General features: G+C 41.7%; 2 protein-coding genes across 2 annotated transcripts; one reads left to right on the forward strand and one right to left on the reverse strand.

Moving 5' to 3' along the window:
* Window positions 1-648: 648 nt before the first annotated feature.
* LOC133915889 (endoribonuclease Dicer homolog 2a) lies at window positions 649-20,767 on the forward strand. The gene is made up of 20 exons (XM_062359273.1): window positions 649-944; window positions 1,040-1,469; window positions 1,779-1,866; window positions 1,949-2,010; window positions 2,112-2,252; window positions 6,479-6,604; window positions 6,679-6,811; window positions 7,255-7,345; window positions 7,749-7,941; window positions 8,023-8,183; window positions 9,000-9,218; window positions 9,313-9,539; window positions 10,679-10,953; window positions 11,063-11,475; window positions 11,579-11,682; window positions 13,354-13,550; window positions 14,111-14,320; window positions 15,794-16,204; window positions 17,023-17,301; window positions 20,180-20,767. Exons 1-20 carry the CDS (start codon window positions 841-843, stop codon window positions 20,519-20,521), a joined length of 4,206 nt encoding a protein of 1,401 aa, XP_062215257.1. The 5' UTR covers window positions 649-840; the 3' UTR covers window positions 20,522-20,767.
* A 1,396-nt stretch (window positions 20,768-22,163) lies between these two features.
* Window positions 22,164-25,091, reverse strand: LOC133915890 (uncharacterized). Its single transcript, XM_062359274.1, has 7 exons — window positions 24,510-25,091; window positions 24,278-24,418; window positions 24,049-24,162; window positions 23,479-23,652; window positions 22,613-22,728; window positions 22,453-22,516; window positions 22,164-22,360 (listed from the first exon to the last, which is right to left on the reverse strand). Exons 1-7 carry the CDS (start codon window positions 24,972-24,974, stop codon window positions 22,346-22,348), a joined length of 1,089 nt encoding a protein of 362 aa, XP_062215258.1. The 5' UTR covers window positions 24,975-25,091; the 3' UTR covers window positions 22,164-22,345.
* Window positions 25,092-26,608: the final 1,517 nt, after the last annotated feature.

Below are 26,608 nucleotides of genomic sequence, written 5' to 3' on the forward strand. Positions count from 1 at the left end.
CCATCCGCTACTTTTCGGTCGGACGGGTTGGGCAGGAATAGTGACTTGCTGAATTAGTTACACAAGACCGTGCAGATACTTGCCGTCGCATCCTTCTTTGAAGGCAATGCCGGCGAGTAGGAAAAACAGATTTTTGGAAACTAAAACGGTGACGGGAACATTTTTATTTTTACATCTAGAATATTTTTTCTAGTGATTAGAACAAATTATCTTATGGATTAGAACTTTTTTCTCTACGCCTGGACCTCTTTTTTTTTATGGTCACGCGGCGGGGCTCACCGGCGGGCAGCAGAGCTGGGCCCTGGCGACCGGGGGGAAGTTGCAGAGGGAGGGGTGCGATCGGGCGGCTACAGCCTACAGGCGCATATGCACTGTATAGGCTCACCCCAAGAATACGAGGAGATTGATACCTGCATTGCTTCGTCGTAGTCTCGAAGAAGAACATTGTTAGTGCAAAAGCGAAGAGCGGCGAATTTTAGCAGGAAAAGAGGGAAGAGGAAAAGCCCCACGCACTCAAACCCAACCAGGGCCGAAAGCTAGCTAGCAGTACAACTCCAGCTATGAAGATTCCTTCCCGTGCCATCGGTTGGACGCAACCGGTCCGGCCCTGCTCCCTCCCCTCGTCAGACTCGAGTCAAAAAGCGCACCGGGACCAGCCGAGTGATCTCCATAATCTCTCCAATCAGACCCCGCACACATGCGCGCGTGAGGCGGACGCGGACGCGCGACGGGGAGGAGGCAGCGCAAGCGTCGCCGCCACCTCACTCTCCATCCATCTCGCACCCCAGCCCACATCATTCAACCCCGCCGCCCCCAATCCCTCCTCAAAACCTGGCCGCCATGGCCAACTTCTCCTCCTCCGCCGCCGCCGCCGCCGAGGAGGAGGATCCTCCTCCGCCGACGCCGCCCCCGCCGCCCTGCGACGCGCAGACGCTCGCGAGATGGTGAGTGTGGCAGCGATCCCTGCGCTTCGTGCGCCGGTAAGCTAATCGCGAGGCGCCGTCCGTTCTGACGTGGGTGTCCGCGTGCGCAATCGCAGGTACCAGCTGGAGGCGCTGGAGCGCGCGGTGGCGGGTAACACGGTTGCGTTCCTGGAGACGGGCGCGGGGAAAACGCTCATCGCGGTGCTGCTGCTCCGCGCCTACGCGCACCGCATCAGCAGGCCGGCCTCCCGCTCCTTCGCCGTCTTCCTCGTCCCCACCGTCGTCCTCGTGGGGCAACAGGCGCGTGTCGTCGAGGCGCATACCGACCTCCGCGTCGCGCAGTTCTACGGCGAGATGGGAGTCGACTTCTGGAGCGCAGATACCTGGCTCGCCGCCCTGCACGACGCCGAGGTGCTCGTCATGACGCCGCAGATCCTCCTCGACAACCTCAGGCACAGCTTCTTCCGGCTTCAGGACATCGCGCTGCTCATCTTCGACGAGTGCCACCGCGCGAAGGGAAACTCCCCCTACGCCTGCATTCTTAAGGTGCGTTTGGATCGCTGGAACGTTTCGGTTCCTATTTTTGTCGACTACGTACCCACCCTTTTGTTTTGTTGTGATGGCCATTTATTGATCTGGTTTTCGAATCACCAGCTCGGTTACATGCTTTAACGTTTCCTTTGCCACTTCTATCAATCCAGGAGCTCCATTGTTTGTTTCTAGGGCCAATTTAGTTGGAACCACGCATGCTTCTTTTTGGCAAATTTACATTTCAGTTAGAGTCTTGGATGCTCCCTTCTTTTTATCATGTATCCAACAATTTAGTTAAATCCTTCAATTTGCCTTTGCTTGTAGGAGTTTTACCACCCCCAATTGAATTCTAGACCATCGGATCCTCTGCCAAGGATATTTGGAATGACTGCCTCGCTCATTTATTCGAAAGGTAAGGATGTGGCAATATTATCTTATCTTTATATGTACATCCTCTCTGATTGACTAACTCTATCACGCTATTTATTCTATAGGTTTGGACCGTGTCAACTATTCCAAACAAATCTCTGAGCTCGAGAATCTCATGAATGCGAAGGTCAGAACATATAAAAAAGCACCCATGAGTTCAATTTGAGATAATCGTTATTCTTGGTTTAGTCACGTTTGATGAAATCTTTGATGCATTTCTTGTTGAAGGTGTATACTGTTGACAGCGAATCAGCACTATCTCAGTACATACCATTTGCCACCACAAGGATAGTCCAGTATGATGATTCCACCATTTCATCTGAGCTACATTGTCGTATTACCAGCTGTTTGAATAGACTGTTAACCAAGGTACTATTTGATGCTTAGGCATAGCCTTCCATAGCTAGCCATTGATTTCATTTATTTCAGTTACACTTCACTTGCCAGACAGTAGATGACTATACCAACTTGTATTTCCCACTATGTAAAGCAAGATCTTTTCCCATGCATTCCTTAATATCGGAGTATAAAATATTTTGATTTATTATTTGGAAAATGCTATTTATCTGTCGACAGATTTCTTGGCAAGAAATCTGTCAAATTTCTTACCTTAGGATTTGCTTGGAGATTTGTGCATCATTCTTCTCCGGTGAGGCCACTGTCTTCTCCAGCGAGCTCAACATCTCCGGCGAGGTTTAGGGTCAGGGTTCGGGGTTTTGGGGGGAATTTGTGGGCCTCCGGCTCTAGAAGATGGTCGGGGAGCTCGCCGACCCGGCGGTGGTGGCGGGCGGCAGGCGGGATGGTGAGGCGGCGGGGGCACTGCCCGCCGCGGTGGTGGTGGATGGCGGTTGGGTTGGCGATGGTGGTGGGGGCGTCGGGATTGGAGTGGTTAGTGGTGGCGGCAATCGCGGAGGCGGTGGCGATGGGGGAACGTGGGGAGGGAGAGGGGAGGTGGAGAGAGGACGGGCGGCGGAGGTGGGTGGGCCGCGCTGGAGTTGGGCACGGCGCTGATGAGGCGGGGGGGGGGGGCAGCATGTGGGACGGGGAGGCAGCGTGCGAGTGGATGAGCTCGGGCGGAGTGGACGGGGCCTAGGAGGATGGAGGCCATTTGAGGTCCATCTGATGGTCCAAAATTCGATAGATTTGGCCCATCCAAATATGTCAAGAAACATTTAGCCATTCCCTTATTATTTATCAATACTCCGCTATATAAATTATACAATACACCAGTAACAGTATTCACTTGTTCGCATTTAATCATCTAGAATATATGACATAAAAGATGTGCTGTTCTGGCTCAGCATGTCAAATTTAAATATATAAAAAACTGTAGCAGATCAGTCCTACTACAAGTTAAGTGGGAGCAGGAAAATGCTGTACTATTTGAGATTCCAAATTTTAATAGATATCTTACAACAAACTTATAAGACAATGACAGTCGTAATTTATTGGTCTTTTATAATTATTGCCCTTATTCTTATTTCTGTTTTAGTTATTAACCTATGAGACATCTCTTGCAATGTAAACTGTGGTCCTGTTATTGGCTCCTTGTTTGTTGAAGTGATTGATTTTTCTTTTTACGAATAGGGCCAGAGCCCCAGTTTTGTTCAATAAGAAATGGACCAGGTTTACAGCAGTTTAAGCACCAGATCAATCCTCCAGGTTCGGCACCCATAAAAATGAGCGTAGCTACAAAACTTACTAAGCGTATGCATTCAACTGATATTGCATTGAACGCACATATGAGCCTCTCCACCTTACAGATCTAGATTACTCATCTTCCTGAACTGGGCAATGTTTTGATTTCTTTAGACCGCAGACTCCCTCCCAGCTCAGCGTTCTTGCAGTCACAAATGGCGATCCTCAATGGCTGCTGCATATACTTGATGTTCTTCACAGTACAGCAGTAAATCTCCTTCCGCTTGGCCACTGGACAGAGGATCCTCCAGCTTTTGTGCAATTGCAAGATCATTTTCAACACCTGGTGCATACCTGTCCATTGGCCGTTTTGAAAACTGAAAACACAAAAAAGCTCCTTCATTTCCACAACCCCCACTGAGCTGCAGAACTTTGAGTCATTGATATGCACCCTGGCTTATAATTTAGTTAGAAATACACAGCTAGATATAATTAAGGAAAATTAAATATTACGAGAACTATGCAGTGGTACGTAACATGATAAATTATGAATTATTATATTATTTATATTTGTTAGATATCTATATAGCCTTTGTGTAATACTCCCGTGTTATAAGTTGTTCTTTGCATATTGCCACCTGTACATGTATATATATTGGCCCATGGCCTCCTGATAATATAAGTTGTTATTCCTAACATAGTAATAGAGCTAGGGTTTTCTTTGGGACGTTGCAACTTGTCCCAATCTTAGCCAAATTGTTGGCTTTCTTTTCTTACATCCCGAGAAATACGCATCTGGTGAGCAATAGGGTCCTAACACCGATAACCCTTATGCTCAACACTGTAGCAAAGAAAGACATACTCAACAGATTGAACAGTTAGTTTGGTACGTTCATAGGGAGCAAGAAGAACGTAACAAAAAAGACAAAGACAAAAGTAGTCAGGAAGACACCCATTTAAACGCTCAAAAAGAATCCCATCCTTGAGAGCAGAAGAGGGTTGGATATTGAACAAATAGGTGGCAGTGGAGACCATCTCAGCCTAAAAATGAGGTGGGACAAAAGAGGCAATCATAAGCGTGCGAGTTGTCTTAAGGAGATGACTTACGCTCAGCAACGCTATTCTGAGCATGAGCACTAGGACAAGAGAACTGAGACAACGTACTCTGTTCAGCAAGAAAGGAACGAAGGTGTCCAGAAAGAAATTCGCCTGCAGAATTAGCGCGAAAAACACAAACATGAGTGCCAAACTGGGTGCTAATCATAGTGGCAAAACGCTTATATATAGACAACACCTCGCTATGAGAAGACATGAAGTAAATCCAAGTGTGGCGAGAGAAATCATCTATAAAGATAATATAGTAGTTATGATCTCCTTTTGAAACGAAGGGAGCCAGACCCAAAACATCAGAGTGAACAATATCAAAAGGACGTTGAGACATTGACCCACTATGAGGATAAGAAAGTTGAATCTGTTTAACAAGCTTACAACCCTGACAATCTAAAGCTACATCTCCTGAGACAGACCCTAAAACATCACGACGAACTAATGAAGATAGACATGACCTACAAACATGACCAAGATGATGATGCCTTTGCTAGAAGGAGCCAGTAGTCGAAGAAGCAGAAAGACCGGCGGTAGCGGCGACAGCGATAGCAGAAGGAAGACGAATCCAGTCAAACTCCCATAGACACTAGAAATTATGGCGTCAGGGGCTAGCACCAACTAGAGCACCCGTGCGAAGATCTTGAACACAACAAGAGTCAGAATCTAGGATAATGCGACAATGATGATCAATAAGCTGACCAGCGGACATGAGCTGTATGGTGAGTTAGGGAACATGAGCAACAGAAGGAACATTAAAGGCAGTAGAGAACTCAATAATCTCAAAAGAAAATCTAAGCTCCACACTAGCAAACAGAATGAACGCTGCACGAGCATTATCGTACACCCACTGAGCACAGTCAGATAACAAATCATGGTGCAGCTCCAAGGCATCCTAGTAGGTGGAGTAGGCGGAGACAAGCTTATCATAGGTAGCGGTGACAGCTTCAGTAGCTGCTTTGTCTCCTTTGTCGGCAGATGGCTACACAGGCACCGTCAGAAGAATAGGGGAAGGCGGAGAAGGAATGCCGCTAGAGATAACACCCCAAAGATGAAGCCTACACATGTGAACACCCCAAAGACGGCGAGAGTGCAAAGAAAAGCGGTAGTTGCTGCAAAAAAAAAATTTCAAATTTTTTGAAGGGGTACGCTAAGCAAAAGGGCATGGGATTGGCGGGACAGCCTAGCAGTGGGTGAGTAAGCCACCGGCCTGGGAGTGCCGTAAATCGGGAGGAGGCTGGTGACTCGCCCAACGGATTCGATTGTCAGCCTGGGAGGAGGTGGATTGGTGGCTGCCGGTTTGGGAGTGCCGGATTGGAGGCCGCAGATCAAGGGGAGGCGGCCTCATGTGCAGAAAGAGGCGGAGGGCAGTGCGGTCCGTGTCGGCGGCAGGCGGAGTGGCGTTGGCCCTCGATTTGTGGAGGGAGGCGGAGGATGACGCGGTTTGGGGCGGTGGCGGGCAGATCGTTGTCGCACGGGAGGGTGGCATGGTCTGGGGCGGTGGCTAGCCGAGCAGCGTCGCATGGGCTCCATGGGCGGCGGCGCGAAACCGGCAGTAGATCGGACCAGAACTAGCACACAACGCCAGAGAGAGAGAGAGAGATGGTGGAATGAAGTAACATTTTTTTGGCCTTGTCAGATACATAGAACCATTTCACAGTCTGCAGAAGGGTTGTGTTTGGAGAAATGCTGTAGTTTCACTGATTTATCAATGTTGCGTTTTTCTGGTTTTCTATTCATGCTGGGCAGTGTAGGTTTTGAGCATACCTGTCTTTGTTTTGTACACTTTCAGTAACTTCGTTTAACATGTTCTGAGTGGATGCATATGAATAATATTGTATACATTCTCTTAGCATTTAGGAAGCCTTGTGGGAAAATTACATGGTTCGTCTTTGGGAAATGCAAAGCAAAGGATATCAAAATTACATCAGGCGTTCTCATATTGCATAGATAATCTAGGAGTATGGCTGGCAGCAAAGGTACGACAATATATAATACTTCGCATTTGTATCATTTTTACGCAGTCTCTTAAAATGCCTTCAAACTTTTTCAGGCTGCTGAGGTACAGTCATACAAGGAAAGCTGCATATCCTTTTGGGGTGAAAAATTGGATGAACAAGTTGAGGGTTTTGTTAGAGACTACAGTGAAGAAGTATACAGGGAGCTCTCACATTTTTCAAAGAGGGGTACACAGCACAGTTATACCTTTCTTTTTTTGTTTGTTCATTCAGCAAACTTTTTCTGAAAGTTACTTTAATATGAATTATACTGTGTAACTTCTCTGCCAATGGTGTGCTGATTGTTAACTCAGCTTTTTTTCACTTATAAACTGTTTTACTGATGTACTGATTGAAAGTTGTGTATATATACCTACTGATGTGCTATTTGTGAGGACTATGCCAGCATTTGTAACTGCATGTACTAGCTAATAAAATGTTACATCCATGGATGTGGTAGACCACAAAATAGAATTCTCTTATGATAGAACAGCTAGAAACCTTGATAATAGACTTTATCAGTGACAAGTTTGATCCTAGCTTCGAATTCTTGAACCATCCATAATACTAAATTGTGAAATGTATGGAATACAATCTTACCATGGTTTTGACATCCCTTGCTATTTTCTCAGGTCAGATTGGTGAGGACCTCGCAGCTGATTTGCATGATGGCCTATTGACATCCAAAGTTCATTTTCTTATCAATTCTCTTCTGGAGTACAGGTGATAAATGCTTGGATCTTAAGTATATAATAGTTCACATTAATCTCTTTGAAGTTGAAGTGACTCGGCTGCAACAGAAACACAAATAGATGATCGATAAACAAAAAAATCTGTGTAGGGTGAACAAAACATCGACTATGAAGTTTTATCGGTCTTAGTTGATATGAAAGTGTGACAGATATCTGTAAAACAACGACCTAGAACAATGACGAATCACAAAAATATTTCAACATTGATTCGAACTTATCAAACTCCGTGCTTCATATCCTTTTCACCCATCAAGTCTAGGGTTAGCTCATGACTTTTGTATATGTGCCTAATTGCTAATACAATAATATGGGTGGTTGTAACAAATTTTCGCTCATTCTCAAACATGAATAATTTATCTCCCTCTCTGTTGCAGGCATGTACAAGACTTGAGATGCATTGTATTTGTTGAGAGAGTTATTACAAGCATTGTATTGGAGTCCCTTCTCTCCACTATACATCAAATGTCCGGGTGGACTGTTAAATACATGGCTGGAAATAGTTCTAGATTGCAATCTCAGAGTAGGAAAAAACATATGGAAATTGTTGATTCATTTCGGAGTGGAAAGGTTTGCCATTAATGTTGTTGTGCTGTTCGTTTCACATCCTGTTAATGATAGTACTCTGATGGGAAAATGGTATTCGTGTAGGTGCATCTAATTATTGCCACACAAATTTTGGAGGAGGGTCTGGATGTGCCAAGTTGTAACTTGGTAATTCGCTTTGATCCATCAGCAACTGTATGCAGCTTTATACAGTCACGTGGTCGAGCTAGGATGCAAAACTCTGACTACATTTTACTTGTTAGAAGGCATGTCTTCTCATTTTGTCACTATTGTTGTTGCCTGTGTAAATTTCTTATATAACCATTGATCATTTAGGAATTTGAATTTGCTCTGTTCAAAGTAGACATTATCCACTGAAGTTCCCATTTCATGAATTGAATTGCATGTGCTGGACTAAAAAACCGTGGTCATTCTAGTAGTTGCTGGTATTTACTTACATTACCCACTGTGTTTCCTGTTTTAATTGTATGTGGTGTATAAAGCATCTCAATCTCCTAAAAGGTGCCACTAATTGTCAGTGTTCACTTGTTAGTCTCAGATGATTTAATATATGTGCCAGTAGTACCGGTGATACCAGAAATACAAGGACTAGGGTTCTGAGGCACCTGGCATTCTACGTAGGCTAAATTGGTTTGTTGTTCCTGATGGGAAGTGTCTGGGAACCATAACGGCTTCAAAATTCTAGGAATTGGGTACTAACTGAAACAGTTGCTTAATTTGACTGAGAAAACCATCCGACGTTTTGTTGTTTTTTAGTGGGACGTGGTCTTGTGATTGCTTTGAGTATAATTCAATCAGCATTTGAGATGTGGGTTCTTTTCCCATTGAATGTGTAATTATCTCACAATAGTCTGCATTTACCTACAAAATGAGGATGCTTTTTTTTATAATAATGAATAACTGTGCTGAAGTTTTATATGTGCCGGTTCAATTTTAAATGACTTTATAATCTGTGCCACCTTTTGTTGTCAGAATTACTTCTCAGCTTCTTTTAGTGATATACTTGGATTTTGCATATTACATTACATGATGATGCTGTTATCTCTGTTTTTCTGTATCAGAGGAGATGCAGAAGCTCTTTCTAAGACAAAAAAGTATCTCGCAAGTGGGCAAATAATGCGTGAAGAATCTCTGAGATTGGCACATACTTCTTGTCAACCTCTTGAAAACACCTTATGCGAGGAAGAATATTACTGTGTTGAATCTACTGGAGCAGTTGTAACTCTTAACTCTAGTGTTCCATTGATTTACTTTTTCTGCTCAAAGCTCCCATCGGATGAGTCTGTTTTCTTTCTTAGATAAGCTTTTCTTTTCCTTCACATTGCAAAGCATCTTCTGGCGCAAATACTAACGATCCATATTTTCTTCTGCCAGGTATTTTAAACCTCTACCAAGATTCAATATTGACAAGGCATTAGGTATCTGCACCCTGCATCTTCCCAAGAGCAGTCCCGTGCAGACAATTCGTGCAGAAGGAGAAGGTTCTGTCCTCAAGCAGGTTGTTTGTCTCAAGGCTTGCCGGGAGTTACATGCTAATGGTGCTCTCACAGATTCTCTCTTGCCAACGTTAGGTGTTCCATGTGAAGATGAACCTGACATCGGTATGCCAGTTATTATTGATTTCAACTAAATTGATCCATATTTAATTTTTCCCAGTTATTGTAATTTTTTATGTAACTGCCACATAGGTGAGTAATTTATCTGCGAGTTGTGATAGTTGCAGTTATTTATCCAATTTGTAGGCTACTAATTCGTCCTAGATAGTAATGGAAACTAGGAGAATAATATCCACCCTTTCAGCCAACAGGTGTCTGCTCATAAAACATCTGATATGCAGTTAAGATGAGGGTTAATATTTTAATTAAGTTTAATCTTATGTTTAAAAAATTTAAAGGTTGTGTCAGAATGAGGATGCAGCATTAAGCATCATTTATATGATTTGATGTCATTTGGTAGGTTCAGACCATAGTACAAAAAGACGGACAAGACTGACGGTCCGACCAGGAAAAACCAGAACCAGCGCGTGGTCCAGTCTGGTTCAGATCTTGTTTCATGCACCCCAAAAAACCGGAGATTTTTTTTTTTCTCATCCTGTGAGATCCAGGGACCATTCTTTCACACACACGCAAGTTAACCAACTGGGCTTGCTTTTTAATATTCACTTTTTTGTGAGTGAAAACACATAAAATAACTTTTATGTAAGATTCACTTATAAGTTATAAATTACACATGAACCAGAAGATTTCATTAATTTCATTATAAATATTATAATATTAATATTGTTAGACCCCGGTCCAACCACTTGTTCATTCTGGTCAGACCAATAAACCATGAACCAATGACCTCGCTGGTTCGATCACCGGTCCGACTTTTCACACTATGGGTTAGTACAAAAGTACAATTGGTTCCAGGCACAAACAGTATCAGATTAATTTTGTTATATTACCTGACTGTTCAAAGATAGTCACAGTCACGGTAAATTACAAAATGGACTGCATAATTTGTCAAGTTGCATATGTCAAAATTAAACCATGTTCTCCATCAGTTTTCCTATTTTGTGTACCGACTTTGTCCTTATTGATTATGCATTTTCAGTATACTAGGAATGTCTAGGCTAATAAGTCAGAAGGGAAGTACAAGATGGCATTCTTATGTTTTCAATTGGCTAATCAGTATGGGATATATACATACAATTGCATTGGCATTTGAAAGTAACATTGCTTTGACTTTTGTCATGTAGTTGTGGAGAGATACAAACATGAGCAGCCTGACTACTTTCCAGAACACTTATTGGACAATTGGTTCTCTTTTTCTCGTCTTGGCTTATATCATTGCTACAAGATCTCCCTGGAAAGGTGTTTTGGAACAACCACTTTTCCAGCTGATGTAATTTTAGCTGTCAAATGTGACATGGGATCTGACTTCATCTCTAACTCATTTAAATTGTGGGGTGTGCAAGGTGATGTGAATGTTACCATGAAATACATGGGCATCATTCATCTAACTAAAGAACAGGTTCATTATCTAGTTCCATAATTATCATACCATCATTTCTTTGACTCTTTCATAGATGCAGGTATGTTGAGCCCTGCATGATGAATACACACCACTTCTATTTTTTCAGGTAACTATTGCTAGAAGATTCCAGACAATTATTCTTTCTTTGCTTATTAATGATGAGCATTCAGAGGTCAGCGACCCTATTAAATACTTGCATGAAGTATCCATTGGAGTTGTCTATCTACTTCTTCCATTAGTTTCTGGGAAAGTTGATTGGTGCAGTATGAAATTCTCAGCCTCGCCAATCTATGAAGTTACTGACAAAGATATGAGGCACTGCCATTCTTGTAAAGATGTTGATTTACTGCAGACAAAAGATGGCCCTTTGTGCAGGTGCATGCTTCAAAACTCTGTTGTCTGTACCCCACATAATAGCATGTTTTATGCTGTTACTGGGTTTCTTGACTTGAATGCCAATTCACTTCTGCATCGAAATGATGGGAGTGTTGTTAGCTACAAAATCCATTTTAAGACTAGGTACGAGTTTGTCTTTTGCATGGTATTTTGTTTGTCTTGCATGGTGCTGGTAAGCTGTAGAATCATACTTTGCATATCTTATTTATCGTTTTACATTCTCCAGGCATGACCTCAATTTAACTTATGAAGATCAACCTCTCTTGGCTGCCAGTAAGCTTTTGAAAGTGCGGAACTTCCTCCATAGGTGCCACTACAAAAAAGAAAAAGGTTCCTTTCTGACTAGAGTAATTATAGTTTCTGCCTGTTATTATCCTTTGTCTTGAGTTTTGACACCATGGATTAAATTAATTAATTGTGCTGTTGCTATCCTTTGTCTTGAGCATTTAGACTATGCACTGAATGAATTGTGCTCAAATCCTGACATGGAAAGACTTGCATGTGCCCATGTCTTCCTTTAATTGTTGTCACTTACCTATAGAATTTGGTATCACAAATTCTTGTTCCTGAAATGTAAAATTGAGCTAGCATACTTTATGTAACTATAGAATTTGATATCACAAGAAGAACTATGTATTCCATCAGATACCAAATGTAAGTTCAATCATTAGTAGAGCTAATAGTAAAAGGGCTCATTTATCAATGGCTTGAGAGACATGAAAAATTGTTGCTAATTTATTAGAATAGGAACAAAAGAAGAAACAAGTACATTGAAATTGTTGATGGACTTATATTTGGAGAAAAGTTTAAGAGGCCAAATGGACTTGTATTTGGAATAAGAGGGAGTATAAACAGTTTGGTACTAGAAAATACTCTAATGGATACTGGGTTTTTTAAAATTTCTATAGCATGGAAGTTCAAAGTTTCTGAAACAATATTTGACACCATTAGTGTATTATTTTTCTTTTTTATCTACACAAATGGTCATTCATAATTTTGCAAGTCCTTGCTGTACACCTAAAAGAGGTTAATGTTGTTTACGTGGTCAGCTCAGGTTCAAAACTAGTATTTTCATAACTGTAAATCCAGTTTTCACACTTCTCTCAAGATTACATAAGAATAATAAGAAGGAAGATATGACCAATTTAAGACCTTGTTTAATGAGCATACTTCTTTAAGAAGCAAGCTTCCTAGAGAAGTGTCAGAAGCTGCGCCCATTTAGGAAGGTGTGGGCCTTGTTTGTTTGGTTTGTGGCTTTTCAAGCAGCAGCTTTTGGCTGGTTGCCCTGAGAAGCAGCTGAGAAACTAAGCCTATCTGTTTGGTTGTCTGGCTTTACTTTTCGGTTGAATATTAGTTGTAGGCCAACATGTATAAATTCCCTTGACTAAATATTTAAAAATTAAAGGTTCAAACTCTGATTTTTTAATATAACATCTATACTTTTAAATTTGGGTCACTGATTTGAAATAAAAAATAAATGTCTTTGAGTTTTTGAAATATGAAAATGTCGATTTGGATTTGAAAAATAAAAAACTTCCACTTTGTAAGTTCAAAATTCAATATTCGAATTCTATGTTTCAAATACTTCTCCAAAATACAAAAAATGGCATCTGGAGTTTTTGAAAGACCAAAAGTTCAAAATAGAGAACTATTTTTTAAATTCTATATCTTGGACCTTTAAGTTGCCCAACTTCGGTAGTGAAGGGTAAAACCTTGGTGCAAAAAGCCACCAAAAGAATCTTCCAACCAACAGAAGCTGAAGCCAAGCCCAAGTAAATCGGCCCTAAAGCTGTCAAACATCTTGTGTAGCATCAGAAGCTTTTTTTGTCTTTAAGATGATGCCCAAGCTCTTGTAGATCAGGTTTTTAGTAGGCTTCTGTACTTTGCATAACCATCATGGACATGAAGTTTGAGTTTAAAACCCTATACTTATATTATACTCCAATTAATAGACTTTGTTTGTTATATGACTGACTTGATTATCCTGTTTCCTTGTTTCAGAATGTAGTGGTAAGGATGTTGTTGAATTGCCACCGGAACTTTGCAGAGTTGTCATGTCACCAGTCTCAGCAAATACTTTGTGCACCTTTTCATTTGTTCCTTCCATAATGTATCGCATCCAGTGTATTCTTCTTTCCGTGAAGTTGAAAAACCAATTGGGCCCAAGAATGCACCAGTTTGACGTACCATCATTGAAGGTTCCCATTTTATCACATTTTTCTATTTTTATCTCCAATAATATTTGTAACATTCTGTTAGCTGCTAAATCTGCTGGATGCAGTTACATGCAAGAAGGGAACTCTTATTTTCCCTTACCAATTTTTTAGGCCTTGTGAATAATGTCATTTTACGTTGCATGCATTACTGTATTTGATTGGAGTATGAAAAGATAGTCTTTAAACTGTGAGAAGAAAAGTTCTAGTCATTTATTCTTCAGATGTTTAGTGCGCTAATCTGATAACTATGTACTATTGGGTCTTTGTTTGGTCATCGTTAAGGGGCTATTCTTTGGATGAGTGCTACAATTAATTTGGCTGCTGCTAAATTTGTGAATAGGATTTAGTTATGTATCTATATTATAACACTCTTTGATGAACAGGAAAAATTTGATGTTGCTTCATATGCCCCTTATTTTCAGTTAATGATTGGAGTTATGTAGTGTCATTGTTTGTTTTGACTTACATGAATGTTCTCCTTCAATGGACATTCCCTGTACATGAATTTTCTTTATATTTACCACTCTTCTCATGAGTTGCAGATTCTTGAAGCTCTAACAACAAAGAAATGCCAAGAGGATTTTTCACAGGAATCATTAGAAACACTTGGGGATTCTTTCCTTAAGTATGTTATAACTCAACATCTTTTTAGAAAATACAATCTTCACCATGAGGGCATGCTAACCAAGATGAAGAAAAATCTTATCTCAAACGCAGCTTTATGCCAGCTGGCCTGCAATAACAATCTTGTGGTACTCAAGATCCTACTTCTCAACCTGTTTTCTTTTCCTTTTGCTTTTTAACTAAGCTTTTCAGTTTGTTAGTGATCAATTAATAATCATGAATGCGAAAGTAATTCCATATCCACCATCCATATACATACAAATAGTTGCCAGTTGCTAGAAGCCATTTTAAGTCATTATTGCTTAACTTTGTACAGCAATGCATACCTTTGTATACTATATTAACTTAAGAATAATGCCCGTTGTTGGTAAAATTAGATAAATGTTGCCAGAAGACTTATCAGTTCTGAAAACAGTTGGCTATCACTTTTACGACCTAATTAAAAGCTATGTTAGTTGTGTAAATTTCCCGAGTCTATGAATTAACATGAACAGTTTATTGAACTTGGTTGCACTCGTAAAGCGAGCGAAAATTTGCCATGATAGTTTTTATTTTAATTTCAAATAAGGAATGTTACTCGGATGCACATGATTAAAAACTTTGCAACCTTGACATGCATTCAAGTGTTGGACGAGTGCTTGACAATCTAGTGAGTCCTAGGTGGTGATGATAAGGCTGGTGACGGTGGAAGTGCCACCAAGCTGTGGCCATCGTTAGGGGGCCTATTGACTTATACATGCTTAATTGCTATATATGGTTTTTGTGTGTCTCTGTGTGTGTGTGTGGGGGGGGGGGGTTGGGGTGGAGAAATTATGACTACAGATGAATACAGCCCTAAGGTCGTATCACATGTTCAAAAGATGCAATTAAAAGGATTTAGATCTACAATTTCTGTGTATAATATTACGCCAAATGCCGAGAGTTGAATTGTCTCTAGCCTTCTAGGTCCGCACCTACTTGAGAATTCCAGTTTCTATGCAGCAGGTTCATAAAGCAGATGGAGACAAAATTTTGTAGTTAAGGGTTTGTATAATTCTGTACGCATAAAAGTCTTTTGGGGAACATGTGTCTGTCACGGATGGTTGCATATACCCAGTCTCCATCCATATAGCATTGTGTGGTACTGATGACACTGTACCCATGATATTGGATACATGGAGGATGGTTGTGGTTTTCATTTTTTAGATCACTGCTGGTTCCTAGGGGTCCTACGTACCATTTAAATGTGTGTGAAGATGTGCGATCAGAAAGTACTACAAGATGTAGCCGGTGGAATCATCTCGCTTACATGCATCTCTATGTGTGTGTGGTTACGGAGTATCATGTTGACATGCTTAACAGCAGCCTGGCAAGTGGCGAGCTCAACCAAAAATGTGTATGGTCAACGAGAAGCTTACCTCCACAAATAGAAAGGGCAAAAATATTAACAGGCTGCTTAATCAACTGTTTAGAATCAGTCACTCTTTTAGATCTACTTTTACTAATGCAGAGTTACCCACTGTTAAAACTGATTGCTGTCAATTTTGTTTGCCTTTTCATGTTGCACAGAATAATTATTTGTTATTTTATTACGTTTGTTACCCTTTCTGTTTGGTTTGCAGGGATACATTCGAAGTGCAGCGTTCAACCCAGAAACATGGATCATTCCAGGGCTTGACTATGACACATGTGGCAACAGCAAAATCTTCTGTGTGAGCCCCAATATGTACAGTCTGAGGAATATGTCTATTAAAAGTAAGAGAATAGCAGATTCGGTTGAGGCCTTAATTGGAGCCTATCTTAGTGCTGCTGGTGAGAATGCAGCCTTTCTTTTCTTATTATCTTTAGGAATGGATATAGAATTTCACAGTGAAATGACAGTTGAAAGGAAAATTACAACAAAGTCCGAAGATTTCATTAATGTGAGAAGCTTGGAAACAATGCTTGGTTATAATTTCAGTGATCCTTCATTGTTGATGGAAGCACTGACGCATGGTTCGTATCAGATCGCTGGTACTACTGCATGCTATCAGGTTGATCTGGAAGCCTTTAAGCACCTCTCTGTTTGAGATGCATAATTTGCTGTTTTATTTTCAAAATTCTTCCTGTTTAATATGCTGCAGAGGCCTAGACCCAATGGAAATATCTTTGTTTAGGTAACTATGCTTTGGCAGTTCTCTTATGCAGTCATAACGGTGTGTACATAGGCAAGAAGGTTCAGTCAGAATGTGTATTGCATTAAGCCTAGAAAAAGAGGACCGAGCGATGTTTTATTTGTATCTTACGCTAGAAAGATAGTTCATAGACGTGCAACAGCACTATAACAAACTTGAATTATATGTTTGCATATATGAAAAGGAGAGCCATCTAATACTTAAAAATGAAAATTTAGGACAAGTGAGCTTGGTCGATCAAGCAATATATTGGATGTTGTTAGTTCAAAACACAGAAGTATAACGGGTTTTATTGTGGACCCAATAAAATATTTTTAATTGATATTATATTGATCCTTTTCTGGATTATGTATTTTGTGACATGAACCATTTCTATGATAAGATTTCCACTGTACCAGTGACAAAATGTGTAATATGTGGTGGTTCAATTTGTTCTTTCTGAGAGCATTAACAATTGTAATGGATGTGGTGATGTGCGCTGTTCTGTTTACCACACATCTAAACAAAGAATATTGTTTGCTAACAGTATCAAATAAAAGCAAATCTCTATATGTTATCTATAAACAAGTCCAACGGTTGCAATGTGAAGCATTTCAATTGCAGATTTTATCAGGCAGTGATGAACAGTTTAACGATTTCACTGAGTGATGCACTTATAGCTTGGTGCATTTGTGCAGCGGCTTGAGTTTCTAGGAGATGCTGTATTGGATCATATCTTCACTGATTATTTCTATCATCAGTACCCTGAATGCACTCCAGGATTGTTAACGGATCTGAGATCTGCTTCTGTGAACAACAATTGCTATGCTCATGCAGCGGTTAAAGCAGGATTGCATAAGCATATTCTTCATTCATCATCAGAACTGCACAGAAGGATGGCTTACTACCTTGAGAATTTCAAGCAGTCATTTTCAGGTCCATCACATGGTTGGGAAGCTGGCATTGGTCTACCCAAGGTGCATCTTCTCCACTGTTCCTTCTAGGTGGCTATTTTGATCACTATAGTTTGTTTTTTTGGTATATTGATAGTGCATGTCAGTATTCTGTTGCCAGGTTTGGGGCTAAACCAACCCTATCCTATAATAATTGGCTAGTAACTCCCTTCAGAACTTTTTTCTTTTCACTTCTTTTGTGTTATCTCTTTTTCTTAATTTCCCCAGTCTTTTGTCTAGATCCTTTCGGAATAGCCCTAAAACCTGTAACGGTAAAGTGGTTGGACTCAAATGGGCAGTATATCTTATGGGCTTTGTGTAGAGCGAGGGGAATCATAAAAAGGCATTAGTCTCGGTTGAGAATGAAGAGGATAACGTGCTGCTGCCGACTTCTCGCACTCCCCCTCATGCACATGTCAGGACTTGCCTCCGGCCAGGAGGTTCTGAGCTGAGGTCGAATGTTTGAATATGGAGGGGAGGGCCTACTCTTTGTTAACAATTAAGGATTGGACCACGCTAACGTATGCACGTGCATGCTAATGCTCATCCGTCCGCACACCCTTAATTAGAAAACTATACTTAATTAGTTGTGTTCCTCATTAAGCAAACTACCTAGATTAGGTATTGTCCGTTCCCTACTAGCTCCCTTCCCTCTCTTGATGCCTCCATCAACTTTACAACATGTTACCATTTCTGTTTCGCTATGGTTTCATAGAGCAAATTGCCACAATTTAAAAAAGCAAAATCCATAAGACACAAAGAGCAAATTTGGATAATTTTACAAGCAAATCAGTACCAACTCCGAAAGCATGTTTTTTATAATTTACAAGCATATCCATACACATTCAGAGAGCAAAACTGTTCCAATTTACAAGCAAAATCCATGCTAACCCAGAGAGGAAATTCATATACAAACTTAGAGCAGATTTGTTTAGTTTACAAGCAAATCCAAACAAAAATAAAAGGAGCAAGTTTGTTCCAATTTACAAAAGCAAATCCATATGAAATCATAAAGCAAATTTTTTTCTGCCCACGGAGCAAATCCAAGTGCAAATTTGTTTCAATCGACAAGCAAGTCTAGCGAACTCGTGACCAAGGATGAGGTTGCTGCTCCAAACGGACACCATCGAAGCCCAGGTCAATATGCATCACCAAGATACATGCGGGGCCATGTAGGTCACTTACACACCACAAAATGGTGATGCTGTTGAAGCTCGACGATCCGCAGGAACACTCACCGTGTAGGTCGCAACAGCAACTGAGCTTCCTCTTAGGGTGCCTCCCGATGCGCCCTAGCCACCAGCAACCGAACTATAAAACAAAATTGAAAAGCAATTCAATGTATTTGCTCGGCATATTTGAAACACTGTATAGGCAAATTCAGACAAATGTGAAAGGTAAACTGGTTGAGAATCATAAACAATTTGTTGCATCTCTGCAAGCAAAAAAGCAATTCGGCCGGCGATCTAATAGGTAGCTGCACCGGTGTGCGAGAATCAGGTCATCGCGCCGTGAGGTCACACGCCGGGGTCAAGGCGCGGGAGGAGGAGCGTGGCCGCTATCGACGAGGAGGTGGCTGCCCGATCCATGACCTCCAGCGACAAAGCTCCCTCCAGCTCTCGTGCTAGGGTCTTGTAGACCACAGTCGCTGGGATGACAGGGGCTACCTCCTCCGCAACTAGCACCACCGATGCTGTGAAGGCGGACACCAGCTGTCTCCTTGTGTCCACTGTGGGCAACAGGCAAACCGCTACGGATGGGGTTACGGCCACCTCCCGCCTCCCGGGCGCTCGCACGAAAGTGATGGCGGGGTCACCTAGGGGTACACGCGTGAGACGGTGGAAGCGCCGAGGCATCACCGAGGCACGAGAGCGGCTGGATCCAGCGAACTGGATGCGGGGGGATGGTCGGCGAGCCCCCATGTGTTTGGATCTATTGGGGGGGGGGGGGGGAGGGGACGAGTTGAGGGCACGCGCGAGACGGTGAAAGCACCAAGGCATGAGAGCAGCGAGATCCAGCAAACTGGATGCGGGGGGATGGCCGGCGAGCTCCCATGTGTCTGGATCTATTGGGGGAGAGCGCGCGCGCGAAAGAGAGAGAGAGAGAGCTCAGGCAGGACCGCACTGTGAGGGTGGCCAGATCTAGCTACTCCATGCCGGGGGATGGTCGGCGAGCTCTCATACTCCTTGATCTGTTGCAGAGAGAGGGGGGGGGGGGAGGGGATTGATGAGGGAGAGGATGAGTCGATGTTTGTTGCAGAGAGAGAGGATGAGTCTATGTGATGAGGAGGAGATTGGATATGGGAGATGGATTAGATGGATACAGTTGCAGAGGGGTTGGATTAGACGGCTGGCATGGGTGTGCAAGTGTGTGAGCAAATACCTGCACGTCTAGAACGAAGTCTTTACCTTAAGGATTAGTCATATACAGGGCATCCTAACAAAAATATCTAACTAGAATCTATCTAACAAGAGGGGGAGGGCCTATATTTGTTACCTTTAACAATTAAGGATTAGTCCTATACATATGGTAGGCCACAAATAGATCCTATATAGGTGCTAACAAAAGAGCTAACAAATAGATCCTTACCTATTTGAAAGATCACAAGGTAGGCCAGTACAAACTGAATTCATATCATTACCATTTCTATATTACATCATATGATTTAGGCGTTATTCCTACAGTTCCACACTAATAGTGAAAGAAAGAAAGAAAAAGAAAAGGAAAGAAAGAAGATGCCTCCCCCATTACTTGATATTCTTAGAAAAGGGTGGTCGCTTATTAGTAATTGATATTGTTTGCCAAACCACCTGCCATATGCGCTTAAGGATAACATGCCACAACTGGAACCTTTCTAGTTCCACAGCTAAGTTTGACATTTAGCTCGTTTGCAAACATGCAGGTCCTCGGTGATGTAATTGAATCTATCGCCGGTGCAATTTATATTGACAGCAAGTACAACAAAAAGGTTGTCTGGAGAAGCATGAAACGGCTGTTGGAACCTCTTGCAACCCCCAAGACTGTTGAGCATGATCCTGTCAAAGAGCTGCAGGAATTATGTGACCGCATGTCTTACAGTAGGTCTTACACAGAAACTCATGAGAATGGAGTATCGTCGGTGGTTGCAAAAGTACAGGCCGAAGGGACTACATACTCTGCAACCAGGACGGGCCCCAGTAAGCTTGTGGCGAAAAAGTTGGCAGCCAAAGCTGTGCTCCAAGATCTGAAGGCTGCAGTACGATGAGGCACGCAGCAGTTGCAAATGGTTCATTAGTTGCATTTCAGTTTCATATTTACGTCGTCGTTGGTTATGTGGTTTGGAATGTACATACATTGAGTTGCACATCTGTAGTGTACAGGGGCATACATCTCTTAGGTTGCTGTACAGGTGCACGTACGATAGGTTCTTTTTCTTCTACCTTTTGCTGCTTGTGTACAGAAACGTTTTGTTCTGGGTGGAAGGAAACTTTGGGTCAAGTGAAACTTAAAACATGGTACGTCTCCTAATAGTTCACCCTCGAAATGTTCAACTCAATCCTTGCCAAAAACAAGGTTTACAAATTCGTTTTATAGTCGAAAACTGAGACCCGCTGAATTTCTGAAATTTGTGAATATTAGAAAAAACACATAAAATTCAGTAAGAATTTGGTTAAATTTATTCGGTCAAATTTGTAAAATTCAGTAAGAATTTGACTGAATCGATCATTTGGTAACGCTCAAATTCAACTGAAAATCGGTTGAATTACATCAAAAATTTACTGTATCTTTTGAATTTTCTGTATTGAATGTATTTCGAATGAATTCTTTGAAAACTGTTCGGTTTTCCCGATTTACTGAGTGTATTTTCCAAATTGCAGTGGAGCTTAAAAAAATAGCTTAACTTTGTAAAATCAATAACTAATTCATTTGAGCTTCAAATCAAGTGAAACAAATTTTATTGGTTTCTTTATAACATGATCTACATGGTAAAAAATATTTATACTCATATAAAAAAGATTAATATTTTCTGTGAGAAAATGTATTTGCTAAATCTAGTTAAATGTATAGTTAATTTTTTGCTAATCCAAAAATCATGGAACCAATTTTGTTAGTCTTCTTACATGATCCTACGTCTATTAAAAATACATGAACTCATGAAATAGTTATTATAACATGTATGATTGTGTAAATATGTTACAACTAGATTAATTTATAACTCACCCATCACACAAAATTAATAAAACCACTTTTATTAGTTTACTTATACTATAATTTATGTAGAAAAAATAATGGTAGATATAAAAAAATTAATTATGGTGTTGTTTCTTAACATGTTCATTTATACTTCTGAACTTTGTAAAAATCATGAAGAAATTAATAAAACTTTAAATAAAGTAAAACCAACTTTTAAGATCATCTTAAGATATGCTTAAAAAAATGTGTTTGCATGTTAAGTTTTTTCTTAACATGATAGGCTTAAATTATTCTGTTCATACGATCTATTTCAGTATTTTTTTTACATACTTACTCTATGAAATATGATGCAAATAATATTATTTTTGAAAAAAATCACAAAAAGTCTTAAGAATTTTCTCTAGTATTTTTTGTGTTTTTTATTTTTTTAAATTTAAATTCGAAAACTGATCAAATTCAGAATGCGGTGTGGACCGAATTGGCTTAATATCACGAATACAGAGCAGTTTTCAACAAATTTTTAAACCCAGGGCAGAAACCATTCTGACCAGCATAGTCGCAACAAGTTGGTTTGTTCCGTGGCTTGTTCTTGACTAGTTCGATCCAGTATCTCGCTTGTTGCTCTGACAACAGCAGATGTGTCCGGTGGGCAAATTCAGCAAAACTTTTCAGGACCATAAGTTCTTCACTGCCAGAGGACTGCACAGCTCAGGTTTCATCAGCAATTCTCGCTTAAGACATTTTCTTTCTGAATTTCGTTGGACAACACTGCACAGTTTAAGTTTTATTTATCTATACAGGCATAAAGAAAAAAAAAGTTACACCAGAGCTGCTGCAGCTAATTGTACAATTTACACCGTCCACAAAACGATGGAACCCTTGGTCTCTCTGGTTGCTATCTGGAGTTGTCCTGAAAAGAAGGCACGAATTTTTTAGTGTTAACACGATAATAAAGGATGACAATGTTGAAATGATTTATCAAACTTAAAACTAGAGATGTACCTTAGAAGCAGCTTGTAAGGAGGTACCATCAGAATTCCTTGCCTCTGACTTTTCATTTGAGTACCTAGCGACAACAGAAAAAAAAGAAAGAAAGGTTCGGTTTCGTAAGTTTAGCTGCATAGGTAGGTGAAATTGAAAAGAAAAAACTGATAAAACTCACGTTGACAGTATCGTGACCCAGACTAGCTCCACACAGTCGACCCATAAAAGTCTTTGCTCCACAGGAACCACACCGTATGTAATTAAGTGTGCAAAAGGCCACAACTTCCATCCAGCCTGCAATAACAATTGAGAACATTTTGTCATTTTCAGCTAACAATTTAGATCAACATTTTCAGCTTTACAACAGGAAACAAGACAGATCAAATGGCATGTAGTAATTTTGCAATAACTAGATCAAGAGACACATAGGTTATTTCTGCTGTGTAATCAGTTGAAAAGTATCCATAGTATTGAATCCAGGGAGGGTTCTGCGAGCACAGAATGAGTAGGTTACTGCCTTGAGTTTGTACAACATAAAAAAAGCAATATATGCGTAAAAAGAATTATGCAATATGAAGGGTTCTTTTTGCCGTTCATTATTTTTAGTGATGCTACTGTAAACCTTGATGCAACTAAATTCGGTTCTAGCTATTTTGCCCAGCAAAGCGAGCAATAGCCTATAAAAGCCTCCCGGCTCAATTTTTGCCCAAAGCTAGGACCACATGTATCATATATGCAATTCACAATCGATGGAGTGGAATTTGGAAGGTTCGGCAGAAACCATCCCACGGAAATGGAATATTTCTTATTTCTCCAGCAAGGAATTAACATAAACACATTTCAACATGCATCAAAGCAGGCCCATTGTTTTGCTGCCAAGATCAGTGAAAACAAGAAGCACAAGCTCTTTTTTAATGCTAGCCCAGTTTGCACCGATTAGATACCAAGACCATAAACATTCAAATAAAATCCAGTGTAGTAAGCTGTTTGATTCTGCATATTGAAGAAATGTCATACACAAGTTAAGGGAAGATGAATACTTACGGTAAGCATGGGCCAGAACGTGGACTTGAGCTCAACGAAAATAGTGGTAGGTGATTCCAACCGGAGGAAACCCAAGACTACGAAGTAGATGCTGTTCCAAATCGCAGACCAGATTGTCTGATCGAATGCAACCTTCGCAGGGACAACCCACCAATCCTTGAACGGGAACAGTGCCTGGTTCGAGGGAGTTGATGGATTCATATCATTTGGCATATCAACATAACAAAATTCTTTACTCCAGTCCTCTTTATACTGCATAGTAGCTATCCAATTTCTTTCCAAAATACAAGGATGCAAACAGATCTAACACTGCTTTCCCCCTTTCACCGTTATTTATTTCATTCTCTCACCTAAGCATCTACACATGTCAACCCGCACAAACCATCATCTCTTATTTTATCTTTTTTTTCAAATCACTTGTTGGAATGTCACTCCAGTCATTTTGTTTTGTGACTTCACCAAATTAAGAACTTTCTTAACCTTTGGTGCGGTCAAAACATGCTTCACATGGACAATTGTTACTTAATGGAATGTGCAAGTACAAGATAGCTGAGCAATTAACGTGGCAACCTCACAGATATGGTAGTAGTAATGCGAAAGTGATCCGTGAAGTGTGAACCCAACAAGGCCAGACCGGAACATCCGAGCACGGTCGAAATCAAAGATCGGCTTGCCTTCATAGCACTGCAAGCATAAGCAGAAGCAGCAAAAACAACGATAGAGATAGTTATCACACTATTGCAGCAACAGGACGGTCCATATGAGTCGAATGGCCACAGAAATGGAATTGAGGGCACACCTGCGCGATCCAGTCACCGAGGGAGTAGACGACGCCACTGATCATCATCTTAGCTAGAACTGGGTTGTCCTTGAGGGCCTCCTCGTATGCCGACCAGTTGTGCTCCGGCATGTACCGCAGGATCTCAAAGATAGTCCACCCCTGCAACAAATCCACCCAAAAGGTGAACTTCGAACCCAATCGAAACGAACACCACTTGAGAATTAAAGCTCGAAAGAATAAAGAAACGTACATGCCAGTAGTCGTGGTCGACGGTGAGGAGCCTGGTGAGCGCGTAGGTGCTGGCCCCGAGCACGATGGCCGTGTTGATGCTGCGGTCCAGCATCTTGTTGCCGTCCCCGCCGCCGGAGGATCCTGCCCCGCCGGCGCTGCTTCCTCCGGCGAATCCCCCACCCATATCGCTCTGGAAGGCGAACCCGCCGATGTCAAGCTGGCTGCCCCCCAGCGGCTCGTTCCGCTGCTCCTCGAGCCTCCCCGCCACCACCATCTCCCCCTCGCCGTCCGGTCCCCGCAGAACGTCCGCCTCGTCCCCCGCCGCGGCGGCCGAGACGAGAAGCGCGCGTCGGAGACGCCTGGTCAATCTAGGCAGCCGGAGGAGAGACGGCGCGGCGGAGGTGGAGGGGCGGGGGTGGCTGGGGAGGAGCCGCCTGGAGGCGGAGGACGGGGAGGCCACGGTCGCCACGGGCGCCGCCGCCATCGTCCACCTCGGCTCTCTACCCAACTACCCAACCACCAGACACGCGCCGACGTTCGCTTCGCTTGTTCCTCACGGCCGCGCGCGTGGTTTTATCTGCCGCGGCTGGTGATCCTGGCTTCCACCACGCCACGACAGCGCGCCTCTGTGTGGATCTCGAGCGGGCGGGTGGGCCTGCACCTGGCCTTGTGGACGTGAGCCGCCGCGCGGTCTCGTGCGCTCGCTCGCTCGCCCGAGAGAGATTCTTGCGTGCCAAACGCCACCTCAAGGTTTGAACCGATAGATAAGTTACTTATACAAGGTTTGATATTTCTTATTTTTAATAGTTCAGAATTCTGAATTTTTAAAAGTAGTAATTGAGGCTGGGAATTATAAATCTGGGAAGGATCGTTGGTCTAGGTAGCGCCAGTTTGGGACGCTATTTCACTTGACGTATGTATGTGTGGACGTTGTTAACGATGGCGTTCCAAGTGTGATCTAGCCAAACCCCAAACCAAAAAATAAGTTGAACGCCAAGCCGACGCCCTTCACGTCTCACTGTTGCCGCTACTACCAATCTCCTCACGTGTGGTGGCGACCGTTGCCGCTTAATCGAGCCTAACCCTGTCCCACCCTCGCCTGTGGCCTTAGCTTGTGCCCACCAAGACACCCGCTTTGTGCCGCTCATCATGAGGCTTTAGTAGATCTCCGCGTGCATGATACTGCTTCCACGAGGCCTTCGTCTCGAGATTTTGTTGATCGGGGCAAAATTAAAAACGGATCCAATTGAATTGAAACATTAAAAATAATTAACATATAATTTTTTAAGATAATATTTGGTACATTAAAAAATTATTTTCAATAAACACTTAAAGTATATAAAAAATAACAATCACCTTAAACACTTTCTAAGATCATCTTAAACACTTTCTAAGATCATCTTAAACAAGTTCTTCTAGCATTTTTAGATTTGAATTCCTTAACGATGGTATCGAGATCAATTTTATCTAGTAATTTTTTCAATATATAAAATTGTCAAACTATTTAAACTTTCTTGAGACACTGTGGATCTCACATAGTTTTTCAATAATTTCAAATTTGAAAATTTTCTTTCAGCTGACGCCACCGTCATAGACACAATAAATAAGATTATCATATGAAAATCGTAAGAATTTGTATCTCCAACCCAACAATTGATGGCTTACTGTAAATATGCAATAGACGGGCAACCTTAAAGCTTGGATCGAGAACAAGAGGAATATGATCATATGTTTTATGAGGAAAGAGGGAATAGAAACATGCGAATTGGGGTATGCAAACAGCGAACATTGATCATCAAGTTGTCAAGTCATCGATTAGGGCAAGACTTCACAAGAGAAAACGATCTCCGACTTCTCTACGCACAAATGGATTGCTAATTTAGGCTTTTACTAACCTACTGCGAAGGAACCAAAACAGCAAACTGCTTCTTTTGAACCAACCAAAGATCAAAATCTATATGCACACTTATGTAACTATGGTCACGAATCGATTGAAATTTACATCGTTATTAGGAGGAGCCCTTGTATTTTAGAGACCGGGGCGGCCACTCTGCTTGCCCCATCCAGGCCCTGGCTCCGAGCAGGTGGGCCACATCGGAGGACTGGTTTGGATGTGTT

Source organism: Phragmites australis, chromosome 4 (assembly GCF_958298935.1).
Source record: "Phragmites australis chromosome 4, lpPhrAust1.1, whole genome shotgun sequence".
Taxonomy (NCBI): domain Eukaryota; kingdom Viridiplantae; phylum Streptophyta; class Magnoliopsida; order Poales; family Poaceae; genus Phragmites; species Phragmites australis.